At 34.3% G+C, this 19,753-nt stretch overlaps 2 protein-coding genes across 8 annotated transcripts; one reads left to right on the top strand and one right to left on the bottom strand.

Annotated features, from left to right (window-relative positions):
* The first annotated feature begins 7,754 nt into the window (after window positions 1-7,754).
* Window positions 7,755-11,006, top strand: LOC112279522 (5-formyltetrahydrofolate cyclo-ligase, mitochondrial). 3 transcript variants are annotated; one of them, XM_073533095.2, is made up of 8 exons: window positions 7,755-8,030; window positions 8,420-8,564; window positions 8,919-9,065; window positions 9,276-9,425; window positions 9,740-9,781; window positions 9,958-10,003; window positions 10,305-10,375; window positions 10,760-11,006. In XM_073533095.2, exons 2-8 carry the CDS (start codon window positions 8,444-8,446, stop codon window positions 10,897-10,899), a joined length of 717 nt encoding a protein of 238 aa, XP_073389196.1. In that variant the 5' UTR covers window positions 7,755-8,030; window positions 8,420-8,443; the 3' UTR covers window positions 10,900-11,006. The 3 variants fall into 3 exon arrangements, with proteins under 3 accessions (XP_073389196.1, XP_073389195.1, XP_024369812.1); XM_073533094.2 differs by having other exon boundaries at window positions 8,321-8,564; XM_024514044.3 differs by lacking the exon at window positions 7,755-8,030 and having other exon boundaries at window positions 8,053-8,564.
* Window positions 11,007-15,430: 4,424 nt separating this feature from the next.
* On the bottom strand, window positions 15,431-17,862 carry LOC112279642 (putative methylesterase 15, chloroplastic). 5 transcript variants are annotated; one of them, XM_024514277.3, is made up of 7 exons: window positions 17,734-17,860; window positions 17,464-17,625; window positions 17,084-17,238; window positions 16,655-16,876; window positions 16,395-16,538; window positions 16,146-16,277; window positions 15,431-16,027 (listed from the first exon to the last, which is right to left on the bottom strand). In XM_024514277.3, exons 3-7 carry the CDS (start codon window positions 17,210-17,212, stop codon window positions 15,758-15,760), a joined length of 897 nt encoding a protein of 298 aa, XP_024370045.1. In that variant the 5' UTR covers window positions 17,213-17,238; window positions 17,464-17,625; window positions 17,734-17,860; the 3' UTR covers window positions 15,431-15,757. The 5 variants fall into 5 exon arrangements, with proteins under 5 accessions (XP_024370045.1, XP_024370047.1, XP_024370042.1 ...); XM_024514279.3 differs by having other exon boundaries at window positions 17,765-17,859; XM_024514274.3 differs by having other exon boundaries at window positions 17,464-17,862.
* Between the last annotated feature and the right edge of the window lie 1,891 nt (window positions 17,863-19,753).

Genomic DNA, 19,753 nt, shown 5'->3' with positions numbered 1-19,753 from the left:
CTTGGACCATTTTTTATTTATGAACAAATCAATTCACTTACTTATTGATTACATCTATTAGTGTTATATTACTTGAGTTCTTGCTTCAAAACATGTTAAATACTTAGTTGTGGAAGATAAATAGAAATACAAGAAAAATCTTACCAAGTTTAATAGAATCTTAAATAACTTTAAGTAGACCTTAATAATCTTAATCAACTTTGATCAATCCAAAATAAATTAAAAAAAAGTTATAAAATAAACTCAAAGAAGTTCTAACCTAATCTCAAAGAAAAATAACAAGAATTCTTAAAAAAATATAAAAAATAAATTCCTAAAATAATAACAATATTTTTTTTTAAATATTAAAAATAAAAATTAAAGAAATAAAAAAATCATTAAAAATACTAAAAATAAAAATCTTAATTGAATCTTAATCAAATCTTATATCAAATCCTAATTGAAACTCTAATTGAATCTTGACCAAATCTTAGATCAAATCCTAATGAAATCCTTATAAAACCCTAAATCTTAAAATAATCTTAAAAAAATCCTAATAAAATCCTAATAAAGCTCTAAACCAAATTCCTAAAAAATCCTAATTTTAACCAAATAATAGACAAATCTTAAACTAAACCCAATAGCAAAATAGAACCTCAACAATCAATAATCAAATCATTCATATTAATTCAAAATTTTCATAATTTTTAATATCTTAATTAGGAATAAGCACAAAAAAGATGAAGTTGATCATACTTAGGAATTGAGAGAAATGCAAGATAATCCAATTGGATGTTGGATAGCCTCCTACTTTAATCTAAATACTGAACTTTTAGCACCAATATCTCCTTCTTGAACTATTGAATTGCTTTCAAATTTGACTTAAATATTAAAAATTAATTCTAGTATCTAAAAAAAAAAAAAAAAAAAAAAAAAAATTTATACAATTGCAAACTTGCTGAAAATCTTAGAAACACTCACTGACCTTCAAATTCTAATTTTTGAGACCTCAATCCACAAAAATCCTCACACACTTCAATCTAATTATTTGATTGATCTCATAATTTTCATATACATTTATAAATATTACACCAACACATTTTCTAAAATTCACTAGTATACATATCAAAGAACTTAAGAAATCCTCAAATTTGTAAATATATTTTTATTTTTTAAAATCTAAATCAATTGAAAACATTATTAATTTTAAAAATTCTTCAAAAATTAAACATTTATTTAATAAATATTAAAATAATGTCCAAAAATCTCTCCTCAATTCGTTTCTCAAATTCCACTCTTTGATCTACCAAAAAACTCCAAAATTGCCATATAGAAGTGGTTTTATGCATCAAGGCCTCATTTTGATTTAGATTGAAAATTGGTCCTATATGGCTATTAATTTTTGATAATCTGAAGTAAGTTTTATTTTATCCTATTTTTAATTCTTTCTTAAATATGCCTATATTAATTTCTTATTTCATTTAATTTAATTTGGCTTATTTATGCATCTTTAAAGTAAATAGAAGACTCTTCTAGAAAAATTCAACATTAAAACTAAATCTTTTACTACTTTTCTATCATTTATTCTTATTTTTCTACTATATTTTTTTACTAGGCTCTTCTATAATAACATCCATATTTTTATTTTTTACTATATAGTCACATTATCATACAATAATAGAATCTTTGAAGATCCATCTTATATTCTTTATGTCTTTTTTTGAACCATGTAAGGTAGTCAATATCTTAAGAAGAAAAAAAATACCACATCCTCCTATAGAAATGGATAATAATTAAGAATTTGAGGTAGAAGAAATCTTAAATTCAAGGTGGCATTAAAATAGGTTCGAATATCTTATTCATTGGTGTAGATATGATATTAATGAATGCATATAGAAGTTAATTAAGAATCTTTTAAATACAATAGAAAAGGTTGATGCTTTTCATTAATGACATCCATCAAAATTAAGATGAAGTATAATATGTCACAGCTATAAAAGAAATGCAGTTCAAGAAAGATTACGTTTTACCTTCTATCTTTGTTTGTAATTTATATGTATTTGTAGTGCTAAGAAGGTAGAGAACCAACAATCAGTAGATTCAACTCAAGATCTATCATTGGTTGACTTATCAAATAAGACATTGTAATTGTTACAGCCTTTAAGATAACATAATTGAAATAAAGACCTTCAAAAATGACATGTTCTTCCTCAAATAGATAGCAAGATACAATACATTTGATATTACAACCTCAAAAGAGATTTTTAATGTTTGGTGATTTTATTGAAGATAGAAATTACTTTTGATGGTTTTACAAATATCTTGTTTGAAAGAAGTTACAAAGGCCTCAACAACGACCAAATAACAAAGTGGTTTACCATCCTTAGAACAAGACATTATTAATAGCTGATAAGATCTTTCAACCACCTTCAAAGAGATAAAGATTAGACTATGTAGCAAATACAATTTGTTGCATCTTAGACTTTCTCAATATATGATGGCCACTCCTCATAAAACTTATGCCTAACAAGGAGGATAATATTATAAATATAAATATTTACGTAAATAAGAAGTATTAAATAAAAAACAAATATAAATAAATTTGATATTATCTTATGGCAAAGCTTCTTAAAAGCTTCATAGATACGTATTTGATTTTATACATATTTATAGTCAATTAATAGGTTAAAAACTTAGGAAACAAATTAGCAATGTATCAAAAGTATAAATAGCTTATGATACAAGCTTATAATATGGTGCGCATATAAGAAACTTACCTTGCAAGTTAAAACATATGTCTTGCAAATTGAATATGTATTGGAGGTCCTATAGAATATCACCACATATCTCTTAATTGGATAGTATGTATGGAAGCAAGAGTGAAGCTTTCTTTATTCTTATCAATTCCTTTTTAATTTTTAGTCTTGTTTCAAAACTTTCTAATCTTATTGTCTTTAACAAAAGCCATTCTAGTTTAATATTATATAATCTTTAAGTGATTTTTTTAGTCTTTTTAAGTGACACAAGAGTGTATTGAACTTTTAGTTTTTTGAAATTTATGTCCTTGACAAAAAATTAGGTTATTCTTATTACCATTTGAAATTGTCTAGATAATTCTATTTTCTTCCATATTAGAGCATATTAATTTGTAAATGAAGCATGATTAGAATTTGAAACTACATATTGAATAAGTAATATAGTCACTCAAGCCTATTTAAAAGAAAAGTTTATAACATAGAAAATACAAGCAAGCAAATTTATTACAAAATATTTGCATAATTTCAAAATACTTTTCTAACAATGCCATTCTATAGGAATTATAATTCTAGCTCAAATGGAAATTCTAGCTCAAATGAAATTTATACCATCTCAATATGGAATTATCATCCAAATATTAAAAACAACTAAAACTGCTATCTTATTAATATTATATATATATATATATATATATATATATATATATATAAAATAGTTATAAAAAATTCTTCTTTAGAAATTCAAGCTTTCTTTGTTGGTTGCAAAGTAAAAAGCAAGTAGAAACTCTGTCCTATAATAAAAATTACCACAATAGACTTCAAATTTATTAAAATCAAGACTAAACCAACAATCCTATGTCTTCATTTCAAAAAGATGGAATATTAGGTCTTTGGCTATTTTAAAAACATAAAAAAGTTATTGCAAATATTATCATAATACAATATTCATTCAAAAAAATAAAAATAAAATTAAAAAATATAAGATATTAAAAAAATTTCTCTCTCTCTATTTTTTTTTTTTTTTTTTTTTTTTTTTTACAAATTTCTATTATATTTAAGCTCATTGCTCAAAAAGGACTTTGAAATTTGATAAAATCAAAAGAAATCATTAGGTTGTTGATACATGAGCCATTCATCATTTATCACATATAAGATATCATTTTTTTGACTTTGAATTTCTTTCTCTTTACAACAATAAAAAAACATCTTACAAATAACAAAATATTATCAATTTATAATAAAGGCAAAATTTAAATATGATTAAGAAATAGACATATCTTTCAACTTAAAAATACCCTCTATATATTAGATCTTTATAAAAATCTATTTTTTATAAAATAATATAATGAACATATGATAAGATTATTTATTAAAAATCAAAAGTGCTGCTTATTTGATTCCAATTATATAATATTTATTAATTCTTCTCTAATAAATAATTTCTATCTACTCAAGATTATAGTCTCTCATGACTCTTCAATTTTAGCTGATTTCATCTATATACGGAATATTCAATCTTTAGGCCCCTACTTGGTGGTTATTGTTTCTACTTAAGTCCGCACAAGTCCTCATGTTTTTTTAATTTTTTTTCATTGTCAACCAATCCATCCATCATTTTGACAGATTTATTGTCCATCTATATGTCTTTTTGCCATCACCTTCTTTGGTTAGCAACTTTGAACTTAGTACCATCAAATCTCCAAGTTTGCTTTTAAATGCCTTTGCTATTGTATCACACCTTGTTTTCAAAAAAATAATCTCTATAAGTTTTGCTATCTTTGATCCAAACTATTGACATTAGATTATCTATCTTTTGATATTTTTTTTATATTCTTAGATACATCAAAGCAAGGAAGAGAACTATTATTCATCACCTCTCAATAGCCTTTCTTTTGGCTATGAACTTTTGATACAAGCTCCTTCCAATAATGTGACTCTTATTCTAGCTTTTCTTTCTATTGCTGAACAATATGAACGTCATCTACCTCTACAACTTTTAATTTATACAAATGCCACAACTTTTCATAAAACATCATCTTCTTAACAAATCAATGGAAAACAAACATCATAGTAGCATCACTGTCTTATGCATATAAATACATCTACATTAAAATAACTCATTTAATATAATTTTTCTATTAGACTATTCTTAAAAAATATTCTAGTTTTAATTTGTTCAATTAGCTTATATAAAAAAAAACTATTACTAAATTTTCTAAAATTGCTACTTTTTATACCATACAACTTCTTAAATTTAAACATTCAAATTTAAATAGTCAAGTGGCGACTTCAACCTTCTCCAGCTTCAAATATTATATGTCTTTAATTGATGATTATTCTTGCTATATTTTTCTTCATCTTCTTTGACAAAAAAAATAAGTGCTTTGAATTCTTCAAAATCTTTCATGTATGAATTGAGATCCAAACTGAATTTAAACTACGCATTCTTTGATCTAATCAAGGAAGAGAATATTGTTCTTTTAAATTTGATAATTACCTATATATACATGGTATATATTATTAATTAACAATAGATTATATTCCAAAGTAAAATAATATTATTGAATACAAAAAATAAAATATTATTAAATACCATATATTATATACTTCATAATATCAATTTAACAAATAACTATTAGGGTGAAGCTATTATATATGAAATATATCTTCAAAATCAAATTCCAACTAAAGCTATTTCATAAGTCACAACTTCTTTTAAAAGATGGCATAAATGTAAACTTGATTTCTTTCATCTTTGTGTCTTTGGAAGCACATTCTTTACAAAAATTCTTAATCTTCTTTGCATCAAGCTCACAACAAAAACTTACATATGTATTTTATTAATGTATAGCTCTCTCAACAAGACTTATAAATTTCAAAATAAACTCACCAATGCAATACTAATTTCTTGCAATGGCGCTTTCTATAAAGATCTTTCTTATTCTCATAAAGCAATTCGGTCTTATTTTTCTTCAAGTAACTCTACTTTAACTCTCCTATTTCTATTTTTCTATCTAAGTGGTCTATTTGGCAATGGAGTCTTTGCCTTGATGTTTGCTATGTCTTTCACTTTGGATCTAGATGGTTCTTCTAGATCCACTTCTACTACCTTCAATGCTCCAATTCTAACTCTTTCAATGAGTGATTCTATTATCTTTGAAGATGCACCTTTGGCTTTGCATAATTCCATTATACATAATGAATGTATTCTATTGTTGCATAATGTTGTTCAAATTTTAATATCCTTGCAAAGTAATTCTATCAATTTCTTGATCTTTGCACCTTGTAACCTTATGAGTTTTTGTATCTTATCTTGAGCATAGCTTCCTTCAATATCTCTTGCATTTATACCTTTTGGGTTAGTTAACTTGTCTTCCAACATTCATTCTACCTATTTTAGCTCGAATTTTCATCATTTTCAAGATTGATGATTGGGCTTGGAACTCATGCCTTACATATTATTGACTTCTTTCTTACAACCATCAAATTTATGAACTCCAAAATAGACTGTAATGTGTATATCTTCTATTGGGATCTTTGTTTTGTGACTCTCATACTCTACTTCAATGATACTATGCTTGCAAGTAATGATCTTGAGTTACTAAAATGTATCAAAGCTTAACTCCATTCTCTTTAATAGCTTTCTAAAAAGCTCTCTATTGTACCAAGTGGAGTTAACATGAAACAATAGTGTTTTATTTTGGATAAAAAAAGAGCCAATCTTTCTTTAGGTTTTTCTTTGGAGGTATTTTTAAAGTATATTTTAAATTTGGATTTGAGATTTTGAAGAGTTGTTCTTGTCTATATAAGCTTTTTTAAAAGCTCTCAATCGCATCAATAAGAGTTACTATGAATTAATGGTGCTTTTTTTGGATAAAAAAAGAACTTGTCACTCTTTAAGATTTTTCTTTGGAGATTTTCTCAAAGTATATTTCGAATTTGGATTTGAGATTTTAAGGAGTTGTACTTCTCTTTGTTAACTTTCCACATTGTTATTCTTTGCTTAGTGGCTTTGTTTCTTCATAAAATATATTATAGAGAATTTTAGGAAGTGAGATTTGGTGTACTTATGTATATATTGAGTAGCTCTCCAAAGAGCCATCACATGCTCAAATCTAGTGAAGTATGGAGCTAGATTTTTGAACGCAAGTAGTTGAATGAAGAAGAGGTGACAACTCTTACATACTATCATAACTATGAAGTGGTGGAATTCATTTGAATGAAAGATATTATTTGACCATATCTAGTTGTAGCCATAAACTTTGTGTTTTTCTAAAGAAAATGCTTTCACTCCAACATTGAGTGAGCCACACATCCAAACGTGCAAACATGCATTTTGGTATATTTGGAATACACTCACCTATATTCTTTGAATATTATCTTATCTTTACTCTATCTAAACCTCTCTTTGAATGTAGTGATGTGGACTAGGCTGGAAAAATGGACTAACAATGATCCACCTTAGTCTATGTGTTCTTGCTCTCTGGAGGTGCAATCAGCTAGTATTTGATGCGCCAACATTCAATCGAACTTTCCAACATGGAGGCGGAATACATGGCCATGGCCACTTCCGCCTTTGAAGTTATCTGGCTTCACGACATTCAGCAATATGCCCACCTTAGTTTTGCAACTCTAATCCTTTATGATAATCAATATGCTCTTGTCCTAGTCAATACTACAAAATTTTACAATTTCACAAAACACATTACTGTCTATTATCATTTCATCTGACAACTTACTGAAATCCAAAAAAATTACTTCAAATATTGCTCCACTGTTGATATGAGAGCTGATATTTTTACAAAGCCATTGACAGGACCAAAGTTGGCCCCTCACTTATTATTGATCGGAGTGCTTGGAGGAGAACCCATCCTGAATCACAATCAGTTTAACCGGGCATGTTAGAAAAAGCAGTTAACTTAAACTGACAGTTTACAAAACATAACGGTTACATTCATATGAACGGGTGCAAATGCTCTGGGTGCACCCGTCTCAATGGCATAAAGCTTCATGTATTAAACACATTTGAAATATGCACACAATATATGCTTTATTTACTTGTACAGAACTTCTATTGCATGCATTACTTACATTTACTAACCCTATATACCTAAGTTCCAGTTGAGGGACTAACGTCGCAATGTTTCGATTATTCGTCAAAGAATCACAGCATGCAGCATAACGGTGTGCAGACCTTCAAGTATTCAGTGTACAGCACTTGCTAGCTGAAATAGCTGATTCAGCAAGCACATTTGTAATCAAAGTGAAGAGTCTCATGTCACGATTATCTCGTCGGTATTCTTCCTGATGTTACCTTTATCACCATGGCATCGAATAATAATATGCTATAGAATTCTGCAGGGACTTGCTCACTATTAACTTTCAAAATTGAGATCCCTGAACAGTGGTATTTTCGTGGAAGTCGTCAGTTATCCCGATACGCTGGATCATTATCACAGGAGCGGTTGCAATATGGCAGTGTAGACGTCATGTGAATGGATCGTATGGGTTATGTCCAGGGTTATGTTTTCCTCCCGTGCCATGTCTAAAACCTCGGAGTAATTTCAAACTATACTATATGTCAGGAATGCTGATGAGTGCCGAGTTTGAAGGATAGAGAAATATATACAATCTTAGAGGCAGAAGGGAGTAGACAGAAGATCTGAATGCAGCAAGTAGTGCAGCTAGGACGGAGGCTGGCGACCACCATGGCTACTATCAACCCCGCGGAAACGGCTCTGGAGCTTGTGCGCCAGCAAAAGAAAGCGCTCCGGACCATTGTGCGACGAGAGCTTCGTAATTTCCCGGCGGAGTTGAAGCGTGAGGAAGGTTAGCTAGAGATGCCGGATTCATCTACTCTCGTGTTTTTCCCTCCTTTGGCGATTTTTTCTTGAAAGTAACTGCTCTTGGGTTAATGAGACGTACCCAAGGTCTAGGTTTCTGTGAACTAGTGCGAAGTAGCACCATTTAGCGTCGAATGACACTTCTTTTCTTCTAGTTTAGCTGGAATTGGATTGACGTCGTGCGGGAGTGGCAATATCGTACTGAGAATTTGTGGGTCTTGAAGCAGTGGGCTGAGGGTGGCTTGTAGGGTCTAGAATTAGTGGTACGTTTACATGATTCGGGCTGATCTAACTTGGAACTGTAAAGCGATGATGAGCTGGTTACTGTGCTATATGGCAGATGAAGCAATCCAGAAGCATGTACTCTCTGCGGAGTGGTATCAGAAGAGCAAGCGCATTTGCGCCTACGTGAGCTGCGCGAGCCTTCGCGAAGTGGAAACTTCGCTCATCATAGCCGACCTTCTTGAAAAGCAACGGCAACACGCAGGTGTGTGATCCCAGTCATTCGAAGAGTTTTAGGTTTCAGTACCGGTGATTCAAATGCGATTTCCTTGAAATAACTTGCAATAAGCTTGGCAACTTTTTATTTTTATTTTTAATTCTTCTTGTGGGATCTTATATGCTGAGTATTGGAAGTATGTGGTCTAGTTGCTGAGGTCGTCAATTATGACAGCATGAGTTTTCTTGTATTTAAAAGGAATGAAAGTTTATGTGCCGCGAATTGAAGACAAAGAAAGCCATATGCGGATGCTGCACATCACCAACACCGAGGACGATTTAATAGCCAATCACATGAACATTCTGGAACCTACCCTGGTAGATTCCACAGGAAACCCTAGAGATGAAGGTATTCTCACTAGTTCTAACCGCACGTTTTCACGAGATCATTCAGCCTGGAACTTGGAGTGTTAATCTTTTCTTAGAGTCTCTTTGCAAAAGCATTCGCTGCAGAATGCCCTTGCTTATTCTATGTCAATGCACTAGTTGAACAAATGCAACATATTACAGAAAGCTGGATTCACACGTCTTGGGGATATTTTAGAGTTCATCGTAAGCAAAAACACTTCTTCTATTGGGGAATTTCAAATGCCATTGCAGAGTATAGCTGTGCTGACTATTATTTTACATTTCGCTGATAGAATGTTCGTATTGATCCAATAGTGATGCAGACAACTGAGCCCCTGGACCTGCTCTTACTGCCAGGTACCTCTACCGTTTACTGTTCATTTTAATATTCATACATGCTCCTTTAATTTGGAGTTGTTTCCCATCTAGGACTAGGTTCTCGGAATACTGAATTTATCAGTTTGTTTTACAATCGATACGCTGTCTTTGACATTGTTATCCTGATGGGTAAACTTTGGTCTCTGATTGGACAGGATTGGCTTTCGATCGAAAGGGGGGCCGCCTTGGACGTGGTGGAGGGTAAGGTTTGCATGTGTATATGGATATTTATTTTACCCTCGTAGTGATCCGAGAATATCTGAATGTTTTGCAAGGAGTGGGTATATCTTCCCCAAGTTGGTTTTCAAACTGTCAACGTTGCTCTCAAACCAGAGTTTCTGGTTATGTTTTTTGGACCATAGCAGCGCAACTTTTGTGAGATTTCGGACTTGAATGCCGCTCTGGAGTTGAGTAGTTTCTTTGAGAGCTGCCAAAATACACCAGGGATTACGGCACCAATAAATTTTCTTTTCTGACTGAATGTTTTGGTACTAACATGCAGGTACTACGACCTTTTTCTCCAAAATTATCTGCTTCTTGCTAAGGACAAAGGATGGAAGCGACCCTTGCTAGGTGAGTTTCCTAGGACATTGATGACTTAATGAGATTGTTGCCGGTGATGTTTACTTCAGCTTAGTTGAGTTGTTGTCTCATATGTTATCCAGCATCCGTGAGTAGAGTTTTAGGAGCACTTCTAATGGTCAAGCCGTTCCAATCAATAACCAGGTGTTTGTCTGGATTTCCGAACATCTGGCTTCACTCGAATACTTAGATCTAGCACCCGAATTTATTATTAGCTATTTTATACATACCATACAGATGATTGTAAGAATGTTGAGGATTTCATACCTGCCTTTCATATATATATATATATATATATATATATATGTTTCTTTGTTTAAGAAGTTTTACCTCCTGTCTCGGATGTTTTTCTGAAAGAGTACGTTGGGATTGCAGTTGCATTGTCATACAGTCCCCAGATCCGGGATGACGCTGTGCCTGTGGACGGTACTGACGTGAACATTGATGCCTTGGTGAGTAGAGATGGAATACTTGCCTTCAATTCTTCAGCTGAAAAGCAGATGAATCATTCATAGTGCCTTGAGCCGTAATGTGTTCTAGCAAGAACATGTATACCATCTGAGAATTCACTCCTTAGCAAATTAATACAATCCACGCACCACCCAACTCCATTGCTTTGTCACCTCCAGCTTGTGGTCTCGTTTCTTGTAGTACTACGATTTATAATGTTTTTGGCGCACCACACATGTTTGCATGGAATGGCTACATTGGTAGCTTTAGCTCCGGAACCCCTGATTTTCACGGAAAGATGGTGCAACGCAAATATACTAGATCTTGGTTTCACTTTGACAGTTGTACCTTGCATTTCTGAAGTCTCAGCCTTAATTTCTTCCAAAAATGTTGAGCACAAAGCACAATCTATGATAACCTTTTTGGAAACCTAAAATGAATTCAAGGTACTTTTTATACAAGTTTTCATGGTTACTAGAATGGAAAAAGTGTCATTGAGGAACGGAAAATTTATTGTTGTGAAAAAATGTACAACGGCAACTATTAAAATAATTCGACATTTATAATACTTAATTAATTCAATATATGTAAATATATATAATTTTTATTTAGGAAACGTTTAAGTTAAATTTGTAGTGAATATGTGTATATATATATATATATATATATATATATTATTTTTATTGCTAGAAGAATTTTTAAAATTCACTTGAATATAAAATATTTTACAAGTTTAAAATAGCAAAACAATTACTCCAACAAATATTGTTATAGAATAAAACTATTTGTATATTTATATTTATAAAATTCTTATAAATTCAAACATCTTTCCTAACAAATTTATTATGATTACATAATTTGTAATACACATGTAATAATAAGACTACATAATATATTAAATTAACAATGATATTGAAAAATAAATTTATAAAATTATTTTATTAAATAACTACACTAAAATATTCTTATAACTCTATCAATGCCAAGATTGATATTTTAATGTTTTTTTCTGCTTGGTTTTGTTCCACAAAGTTGTATAACTAAATTAGAAGTTGTGTTATAATGTCTTAATTCATTTGGTAATATGTATGAAAAATGAAGATTAAGTAATTTCTTTATCACTTATTAATAATTACTAATTCTTAACATAGAACTAATAACTTCTTATTGCTTAATCTCTTATTGATTTCTTGGTAGTTTTAGTATTGAAATCTCATATTATGTAGATATTGTCTCAATTAAAATTGCTTAGATTAAATTCTAATTTGTCAATTGTCTTAAAATAAATGAGGGAATTGTAAAAGCAAGACTAGAAGCTATGCTTAGCTACTACCATCTATTTATATATGAAAGGTTCTAGAATAGTGGGATCTTATGTCCTTTAAAGAATATTAAGTATGATTAACTAATAATCTTTTCTTTAAAAATAAGTTATTGCATTTTTATAAAAATATTTTTCTTTAAATTCTCCTAATTCTAAATAGAAATATATCTAATCTATTTGTTTAACTCTTTGAGATTTATAATAAAAATAAAGCCTAATCTCAATTGTTGTTTTAGAAAAATCAATCTGGTCCTATTTTTGGAAGCAAAAATTACAACACGTGGATATTGGACTCTTATATTCTAAGATGTTTTTTCTCTCATATAGATGTAAGGATATAGATTCTTATTAGTTTCTTTCCTATCTCATGGTAACCATGTTAAATTCATCTACTTATTTTATTATTCAATTTTTGTTCATATTTTTATATTCTTATATTTATAGTATGCCTAGTGTCTAAAACATATATACAATTAATTTTGAGAAATTCATAGTTAAAAAAGATTATATTTCTTTGTATACTTTAAGATTGATTATTTGAAAAGAAGACACTTAGCATCTTTTTAATTCTTTGTCAAAATAAAATTTGGAATTTTATATTCAACTTATGATTGTCTCTTCCAAAAAATACCTAATTTTATTAGATGAAATTTTATTGATTGAATTAATTTTTTAAAGTAGATTCTTTAAGACTATAAAAATTAGGATCTATTATTTTTATATAACAGTAACAATAAATAAGTCAAATTTGAACACTCACTCTTAAAAAGTGCAAACTTTTGTTATGGTTTTATTTGAATTTAGTATGTGCCATTTTCTTGCAATTTTGAAGTTGGATTCTATTAAGAAGTCCCATTATTCAAAGATATCTTTAGTTTTTATTTAAGTCCTATTTTTTGTATCTAAAGTAATGATGGTTTTAGATTTAAATTTTTTTAAAGTTTTCTTTTGTCAAATCTAACAGCTACAAAAACATTTAAGTATTCTTTTCTTACAAAACATTCTTTTCATCTAATTTCAAAACTTAGTTCAAATATTTCAAATAGTGGAGAAATAAACACCTAAAACTACATTTAATTACATCTAAAAGTTTTTCTTTTAACATTTTTATTTTTTATTTTCTTAATGAATTCATTCCAAACATACTAATTTTAGTATGCTGTGTGTTGTCCTCCACAATCTGTTGAGATTTGCCATTTCCACCAGCATGCCTTCCTACATTTTCTCCTTCCCTGCAACTACTCTCCTTGTTTGAATGTGCTGTATCATCTGCTGTGATCATGTTTACATGTGACAGACAATGTTGTACCAAATAAATCATCTCAATATGGTGCTTTTCATTGTAGCATTATACATTGTGCTGTTGTGTGTTACACCTTGTTTCCTTAAAAATCCTAATTTCAAATAAACCTTCTGTACTTTAGTCAAACCCTCTTTGTTCATGCTCCAAGTATGACAATCAAACGGGCTTGTTTTTTGTGAGAGTAGAAGAGATCTGATCAAGAGAGTTGAAACATATTGTTGAGATTGTTACATAACTATCATTGGCAAGACGCTAGTGGTGTCAACGCAGGTCTGCAACGACTGTTGAGGCCTATTTCTGAAAAAAAAAAAAAAATTGACTATCTTTGTGATGTGTGATGTAGTGGATCAAGCACACAGGGAGAAAAATAAAAATAATATTAATAATAAGTAAGTAAACAAAAAAAACCCCCATATAGACTGATTGATGCTCTTTTTCTTTTTTTAGAGTACCCATAAAATGACTTTGCAATGTGGTAATCACCAGGCCAAAGGTCTATTTACTCATTGAAATAATACGAAATCAACCCACGCATGTAAGTACTGTAATTATAAGTTGACAAAGCAAAAGTGGATCAATGACATGTTGCAGTTTCCCACGTTTGCAATCACAAGTTTCAAATAATGGAGTTCATCAATGCTGATCGATTTGGAATTTGACAGCAATGCTTGGAATCTGAGGCTTTGAACAGACAATCTGACGAATAAATGATGTTTCCTTTACAGCATTTTTCTATTTTTGCGTTACTTGATTCGAGAAATTGTAGTAGGCTCAATCTAATTAAGACTGGAATCGCCTGAATATGATGCTTAATGTCGTAGAAGTTCTGTAGAGTACTCGCATTTGGACGAACTCCTATACAAGTGACCGCACCGTACAGAACTATACATTTGTAAGGAAAAAGGTTCTACGCATGATGAAACATATAACCACGTTCGACGCTGAGCTTCTATGCATTGAAAAAGAGATTCCGAAAAGAAAAAAAGGTATAAAACATCCATGTCTGTTGGTTGGTTGTGCTGCACATGGTCTGTTGCAATGATGGCCAAAACATAAGCTTCTGCCATTATTTCAAGTGACTCATGTACAGAGCAGGACCTCATGATTTTCCCCAGTCAACTGATGATGTTAAGTCTCTTTCACGGAAACTGTACATCAACTTCGGCAGCGGGCAGCACAAAGTTCAAAGCGGAGAGATGTCGGAACATTCTTGAGAACTAGCACAAAGTTTTGAGAATCCTTAAATGGTGTACAGGACTTGAATCTCTGATATCATAAAGATTTGCGTGCAATATCACACTGTTACTTAAATTCCAAGTCATCTCGAAGTGTAATAAACGCCTACTTCAGGCAACGACTTCTTTGTGAACGTGGAAAAAGTGGCTATTTCCATGCTTTTGATCCTTGTCTAATGAGAATTATTGCAGATATGCCATTGAGTGACATGTCAATGGAACAGCAACCGCATCGTCGATTTGTGTGACACTCTGGCTACGACGGACTACCACTGAAATGCTGCAAGTGCAACAGTGCTCTGCTGCTATTTTGGGGATTACGTTACAGTCCAACTGCATGTAGACATTTCGAGACGGACTGCAGAAAATCTGAGCTCCATTTCGTCACACAATATTTTCAAATTCAGACTCTTTTCAAGTTAAGTGCAGGTTCTCTTTGCTGGAAGTCAGATGAGGGTTAGGTTCAATCCGGTACTCATGTCATAGAATCATCAATTACTCAGTGCATTAAGCATGACGATACGCGGGATGTATCTAGCCGTAGAATTTCAGTAAGGTTCATTCGAACCACTCAGCGTTCAATGTTGTGGTTTACGGCTATACTGACACCTGCAATTATCAAGTTTAAATCTAACGTTACCTAGCCGTTCGAATTTCACGTTGCTTCACTCAGGAAGCCTGAGATACACACGAGGGACCATGTAAACAAACATACACAACAATCGGAAGCTCTCTTACTGTGAATGGCACAGGTAGCAAAAAAATTGGAAGGTGATGGTAAACCTGTGAATCATGATAATGGCGAATAATCACCAAACTGGACTACGTGCAGACCGTTTCGGATTCACCGTTACTATTCTAGATCTGCCAACCAAGTCATGAGGCTTTCAGCTTCAGAACCAAGTATGTTGGTGCAAGAGGCTGGCTAGAAGAGCTATCACCGTAGGTCCGAACGCAACTGTGTGATAGAATACACCACTTTCTGCTCGTAAAGCTCTATCATGTTCTACAGCGAAGACCTACTGCTCATAATTCAGTGAAGAATTTACACAATCACCAACCTACAAACCAGCAATGCATGTCAAAATCCGGAAGAGCTCCATAGGCGCAGAGAAGAAAACTGCGTGGTCCCCATTTGGCATACAGAACACTTTCTCCGGCGGGTTGTTGGCAATCATCTCGTCTTGATGAGCAGGGAGAACTCCCTCGTCCTTGCCCGTCCGGATGTAAAACCTTCGTACAGTGCCGAATTTGGCAGGAGTCAAGGGTAGCGTTTCAGTCCCAGGGGCGTACGGTGTATCAGTCACTAAAACTTTCCCCAAGTTGACATACTGTTTACAATCGAACAGCGATGTCAGAGACGGCATTGGAAGCATTGATATAAGTAAAGACCTAGCAGGGAACAGGCCACGTCATTGCAAATGAGCCCCGACAGAATGATATACTAACCCGTTTGGGCGTCTCACTCATGTAAAATTCTTGCAGAGCGTTTCTGTTCAGACTGGCAGAAGTTGGGTTGGAGTTGGGCCCATTTTTGAAGTTCAAAGTCACGTAACCAGCATTGATCAGGTTGGGGAACGTCTGCAGGTTCAATTCATCAGGATGAGAAACTCAATATATCAGGCGAAGCAGCGGGACTACAGAAAATGATGACCAGCGAGTGACAACACGATGTTGAACCTCAAGAAATCCGCTCACATTGGCCGGAAAAGCACTGAACATGCTTTGATTGTAAGACGGCGTGACCGCAGACAGGTAGATAGCTTTGATGACTTTGTTAGGGAACAACTCTGATGCGTATGCGATCGAGCCCCCTCCCAGACTGTGGCCCACCAGGATGACCTGCATGCAATATACCGAACAGGAAGCAAGTAAGTGCAACGAAAACCATCCCGACAAGCGATAAGACTCCAACCGACACCTCAAGATAAAACATCCGATTTCGAGGCAATACTTACTTCTCCGGAGACGTCGGTAAGGGCATCGATCAAAGGCTTGGTGTACTGAGCAACGGTAATGACATTTTCAGCAACAGCTTTGTTGATACCGTGAGAAGTAAGGTCTACTGCAATGGCCTTGTGTCCATAATGCTCCAGCAGGGTAATCATTTCATACCAGAACCAGGCTCCTCCTCCCATTCCGTGCACGAAGATAAACTGCTTGGGGTCGGAAGAAGTATTCTGTGCAAGATCACAAAAGAACTTACATGTCAAATGGTTGAAATATATTCCTCGAAAACTCGTAATCCATAACAACCTTCATCTTGAAATTCAAAAATCCATCTGTTTGCACCACGAACTTTGTTTTCATCAGGTAAAAATCTTTGTTAGACCAATGGAGTTGGCACTGATTAAGATGGGCGATCTTCATTGAATCAAGTCGCTTACGTCTCTCGTCAACCGGCAGGTGTTCTCGCTACAAGTACTCTGCGCCACTGCTATCGGAGAGCACAACACAAGGACCAGCACAGCTAGACACCTTCCAGCCTTGCTGAACAGTGCTGACGCCATTTTCATTAGTTGCAGAGTCAATTGAGCTCCACCTGCCAGAATCCACAAAGCATTCCTTTCAAATTCATGAACAAACTCTCCTGAACTTTCCAAATGTATGTCGCCGCTGAAATATGCTTACTAAGACGAGACAACGTATAGAGCACAAAGCCCAAACATACTGCAGAAAACATAATCGTTGAGAGACGCACAGCCTAAGTTTCCGGAGTGTAAAGTTGGGATTGCTATCAACACTAGATTGGTAAGCACTGTTGTACCATGAGAGAGTTACAACGGAAAAGCGCCTGAACTCTGCCAGGAAACCTTATCTCCACAAGAACATACTGGGCCCTTCAATCGACAATTTTTGGAGAAAGTTATCAGCAGTGTTGCAAAGAGTAAGACTGCCTCCAAGGGTTCCTATCTGTGTCAGTGGATACCTGCAAGCTCAAATTCGAACGAGAGGAGAACTTCGAATCAGAGGAGGATTGAAGAAGGATAATGGTGCTACGATGCGACACAAGTTGAAGAGCTCTGAAGGCACTCACTCCCATTGATGGATCACCGCATCAGCCGCACCTGACATGAGACATCGATCGGCTGGTTTGATGGTTAGAACGGTGGACTTCGATTCAAAACGGTGAACCTCGATCCAGAACGATGAAAGTGGATGGTCAGATTCGGCATATCAGTCTCAGTTTATAAGAAAGAATTTCGTATTCGAGAACTCTCATCAGAACCTACCTTGACTGTTACTCAACGAATCCACGTGAGTTTTACCAGGAAATATGACTAAATAAGATTTACAGTTGATGAATCTTTGGAAAGTGTGGTGCTCTCCGCAAATCCCGACCCATTAGGCTGTCTGCTTCTAGCAAGTGCATGTCTTGGTTGGCTAGAGCACCTCCCAGATCCCTAGAAGTCTGATAAGTTTAAAAAAATTCACTCTGAATCATTTAGGCAACACTGCTGAATGTGATGAGCAGCATACCAGCGACTACATTATTTATTTATTTTTTGGATGGGTGGACAAACTCACATGATAACGACCCACGAATGCAAGCACCATGTGTCACTGACTACTAAACCTAAATTCCACAAATGACGCCAGGCCACTGAATTATGCTATTTCTCAAAGGTGAGCAAAACGCCAGTTCAAGATTTCTAGACCGTAAAGGGCCTTCTACAAGGGGGAGCCAGGTGCGAAATCATGTGTCGTGAAAGTTTTGAGACGAGTTTCATAAAAATTACCTTTTCGCATTTTGCGTCGTGGGAATTTTTACGGCACTGTACTCTGTCGCTAGCTAAACCCCTGGTTGAAGAAGCATACAAATTGGACCTTTCTCCTGTGGTGGGGTCGGGTCCCCTTTTTGCAGTTTGTCACTATGTTGGTTGTCAATTGTAGATTATGCTGATATCGGCGCTCAGGATTAACATTCGAACCATCCAAGTATAGTGGATGCCAGTTGAGATGCCCAACAAGCACGCCCCCTTGCACGCACGGCAACTGATGGAAACCGTTGCCAAGCCTGCCAGCTCATAACTGAGTTGCTATTTTATGCGTTTACAGACGTTTAAATGTGGGCTAAGTGTGATGGCAACTAGTGAGTAATAAGCGCAACAATGTTCAGGGTTACACGACGATCCAGTCGTTTGACTGGAAAACCAATCATTGCCGTGGAATCCCTGTTCGGACACCTCCTCGTCGCAGTGTCCAAGCAATTGCGTGCAATTAGCAACTATGCGTGTGTGATCGCGGTGATTAGAATACTTGCTTCGCAACAGCATTGCATTTTACCATCCCAGAATATGGTTGAAGGAGGTCAATGGACTGAACTGCCAAAAGAATTTGAGTAAGTTCTATTGCACACCTTCGTAGTAGAGTATATATTCGGAGGTGTCAAGCACAGTCGTCGCTACGTCCACAGCAGGGCAGTTCTGGCATGTCCATCGCACCTACGCAATTTTACCGATATGCAGCAAACGAAGCCTGCTGTGAGTATGAGAGCTCAGTGAGATCACAGTTCATCTCTTTTTCTTTTCTTTGTCGTTTTTGAAACAACTGGGGTAAGCCTGTCGCTTTGACAGATCGTAGTCCATCTCTTCATCTACTGACTGAAGCGGTCTTGTGCGTCAGAGGCAACGAAACTAGTGACTACACATAATATTTACCAAGATAGCCCAAACGCTGAACGTTGTCAAACGTCATCTAGGTACGGAGGTCCCACAGTTGGATCTAGATTCGTCAACACCAATACACTGATATCCAATCCCGGAAAGGTAGTTCTCAGAAATGAAAAATAATGACAAAAAGGCCTTGTTAGGCCTTCCTGTAAAGGCCATCACTAAACATTGTTGGGAGGCGGTCACGGAAGCATCGGCGACGGCGTCGGGATGCCGTCCGCGGCTGCCGGGTTCAACTGCGTGATTCAGTTCGAGTACACTATGTCAGGCTGGATTCCACCACGCCGTTACTCGTGGATGGACCTGCCTCCGCAGCCAGGTTGACCACCTTCCTGCCAGAATCACTCTATCCTCACTGTAGATTGATTCTACCAAATCCTGGCA

This window comes from Physcomitrium patens, chromosome 3 (genome assembly GCF_059467195.1).
Source record: "Physcomitrium patens ecotype Gransden chromosome 3, ASM5946719v1, whole genome shotgun sequence".
In the NCBI taxonomy this organism is placed as follows: Eukaryota; Viridiplantae; Streptophyta; class Bryopsida; order Funariales; family Funariaceae; genus Physcomitrium; species Physcomitrium patens.
Note: the sequence above shows the minus strand (reverse complement) of the source record. Positions and strands in the feature narration are given on the sequence as shown.

What these genes read in the sequence shown, in the direction of transcription:
- LOC112279522 (XM_073533094.2), top strand. Translation starts at nt 8,402, where the DNA reads ATGCAGCAAGTAGTGCAGCTAGGACGGAGGCTGGCGACCACCATGGCT. An exon ending in AGGAAACCCTAGAGATGAAG is followed by an intron (nt 9,426 to 9,739) that starts GTATTCTCACTA and finishes TTGATCCAATAG; the next exon opens with TGATGCAGACAACTGAGCCC. An exon ending in ATGGAAGCGACCCTTGCTAG is followed by an intron (nt 10,376 to 10,759) that starts GTGAGTTTCCTA and finishes TTGGGATTGCAG; the next exon opens with TTGCATTGTCATACAGTCCC.
- LOC112279642 (XM_024514274.3), bottom strand. Translation starts at nt 17,212, where the DNA reads ATGAAAATGGCGTCAGCACTGTTCAGCAAGGCTGGAAGGTGTCTAGCT. An exon ending in CCTGCCGGTTGACGAGAGAC is followed by an intron (nt 16,877 to 17,083) that starts GTAAGCGACTTG and finishes GATCTTGCACAG; the next exon opens with AATACTTCTTCCGACCCCAA. An exon ending in TTACCGACGTCTCCGGAGAA is followed by an intron (nt 16,539 to 16,654) that starts GTAAGTATTGCC and finishes TATTGCATGCAG; the next exon opens with GTCATCCTGGTGGGCCACAG.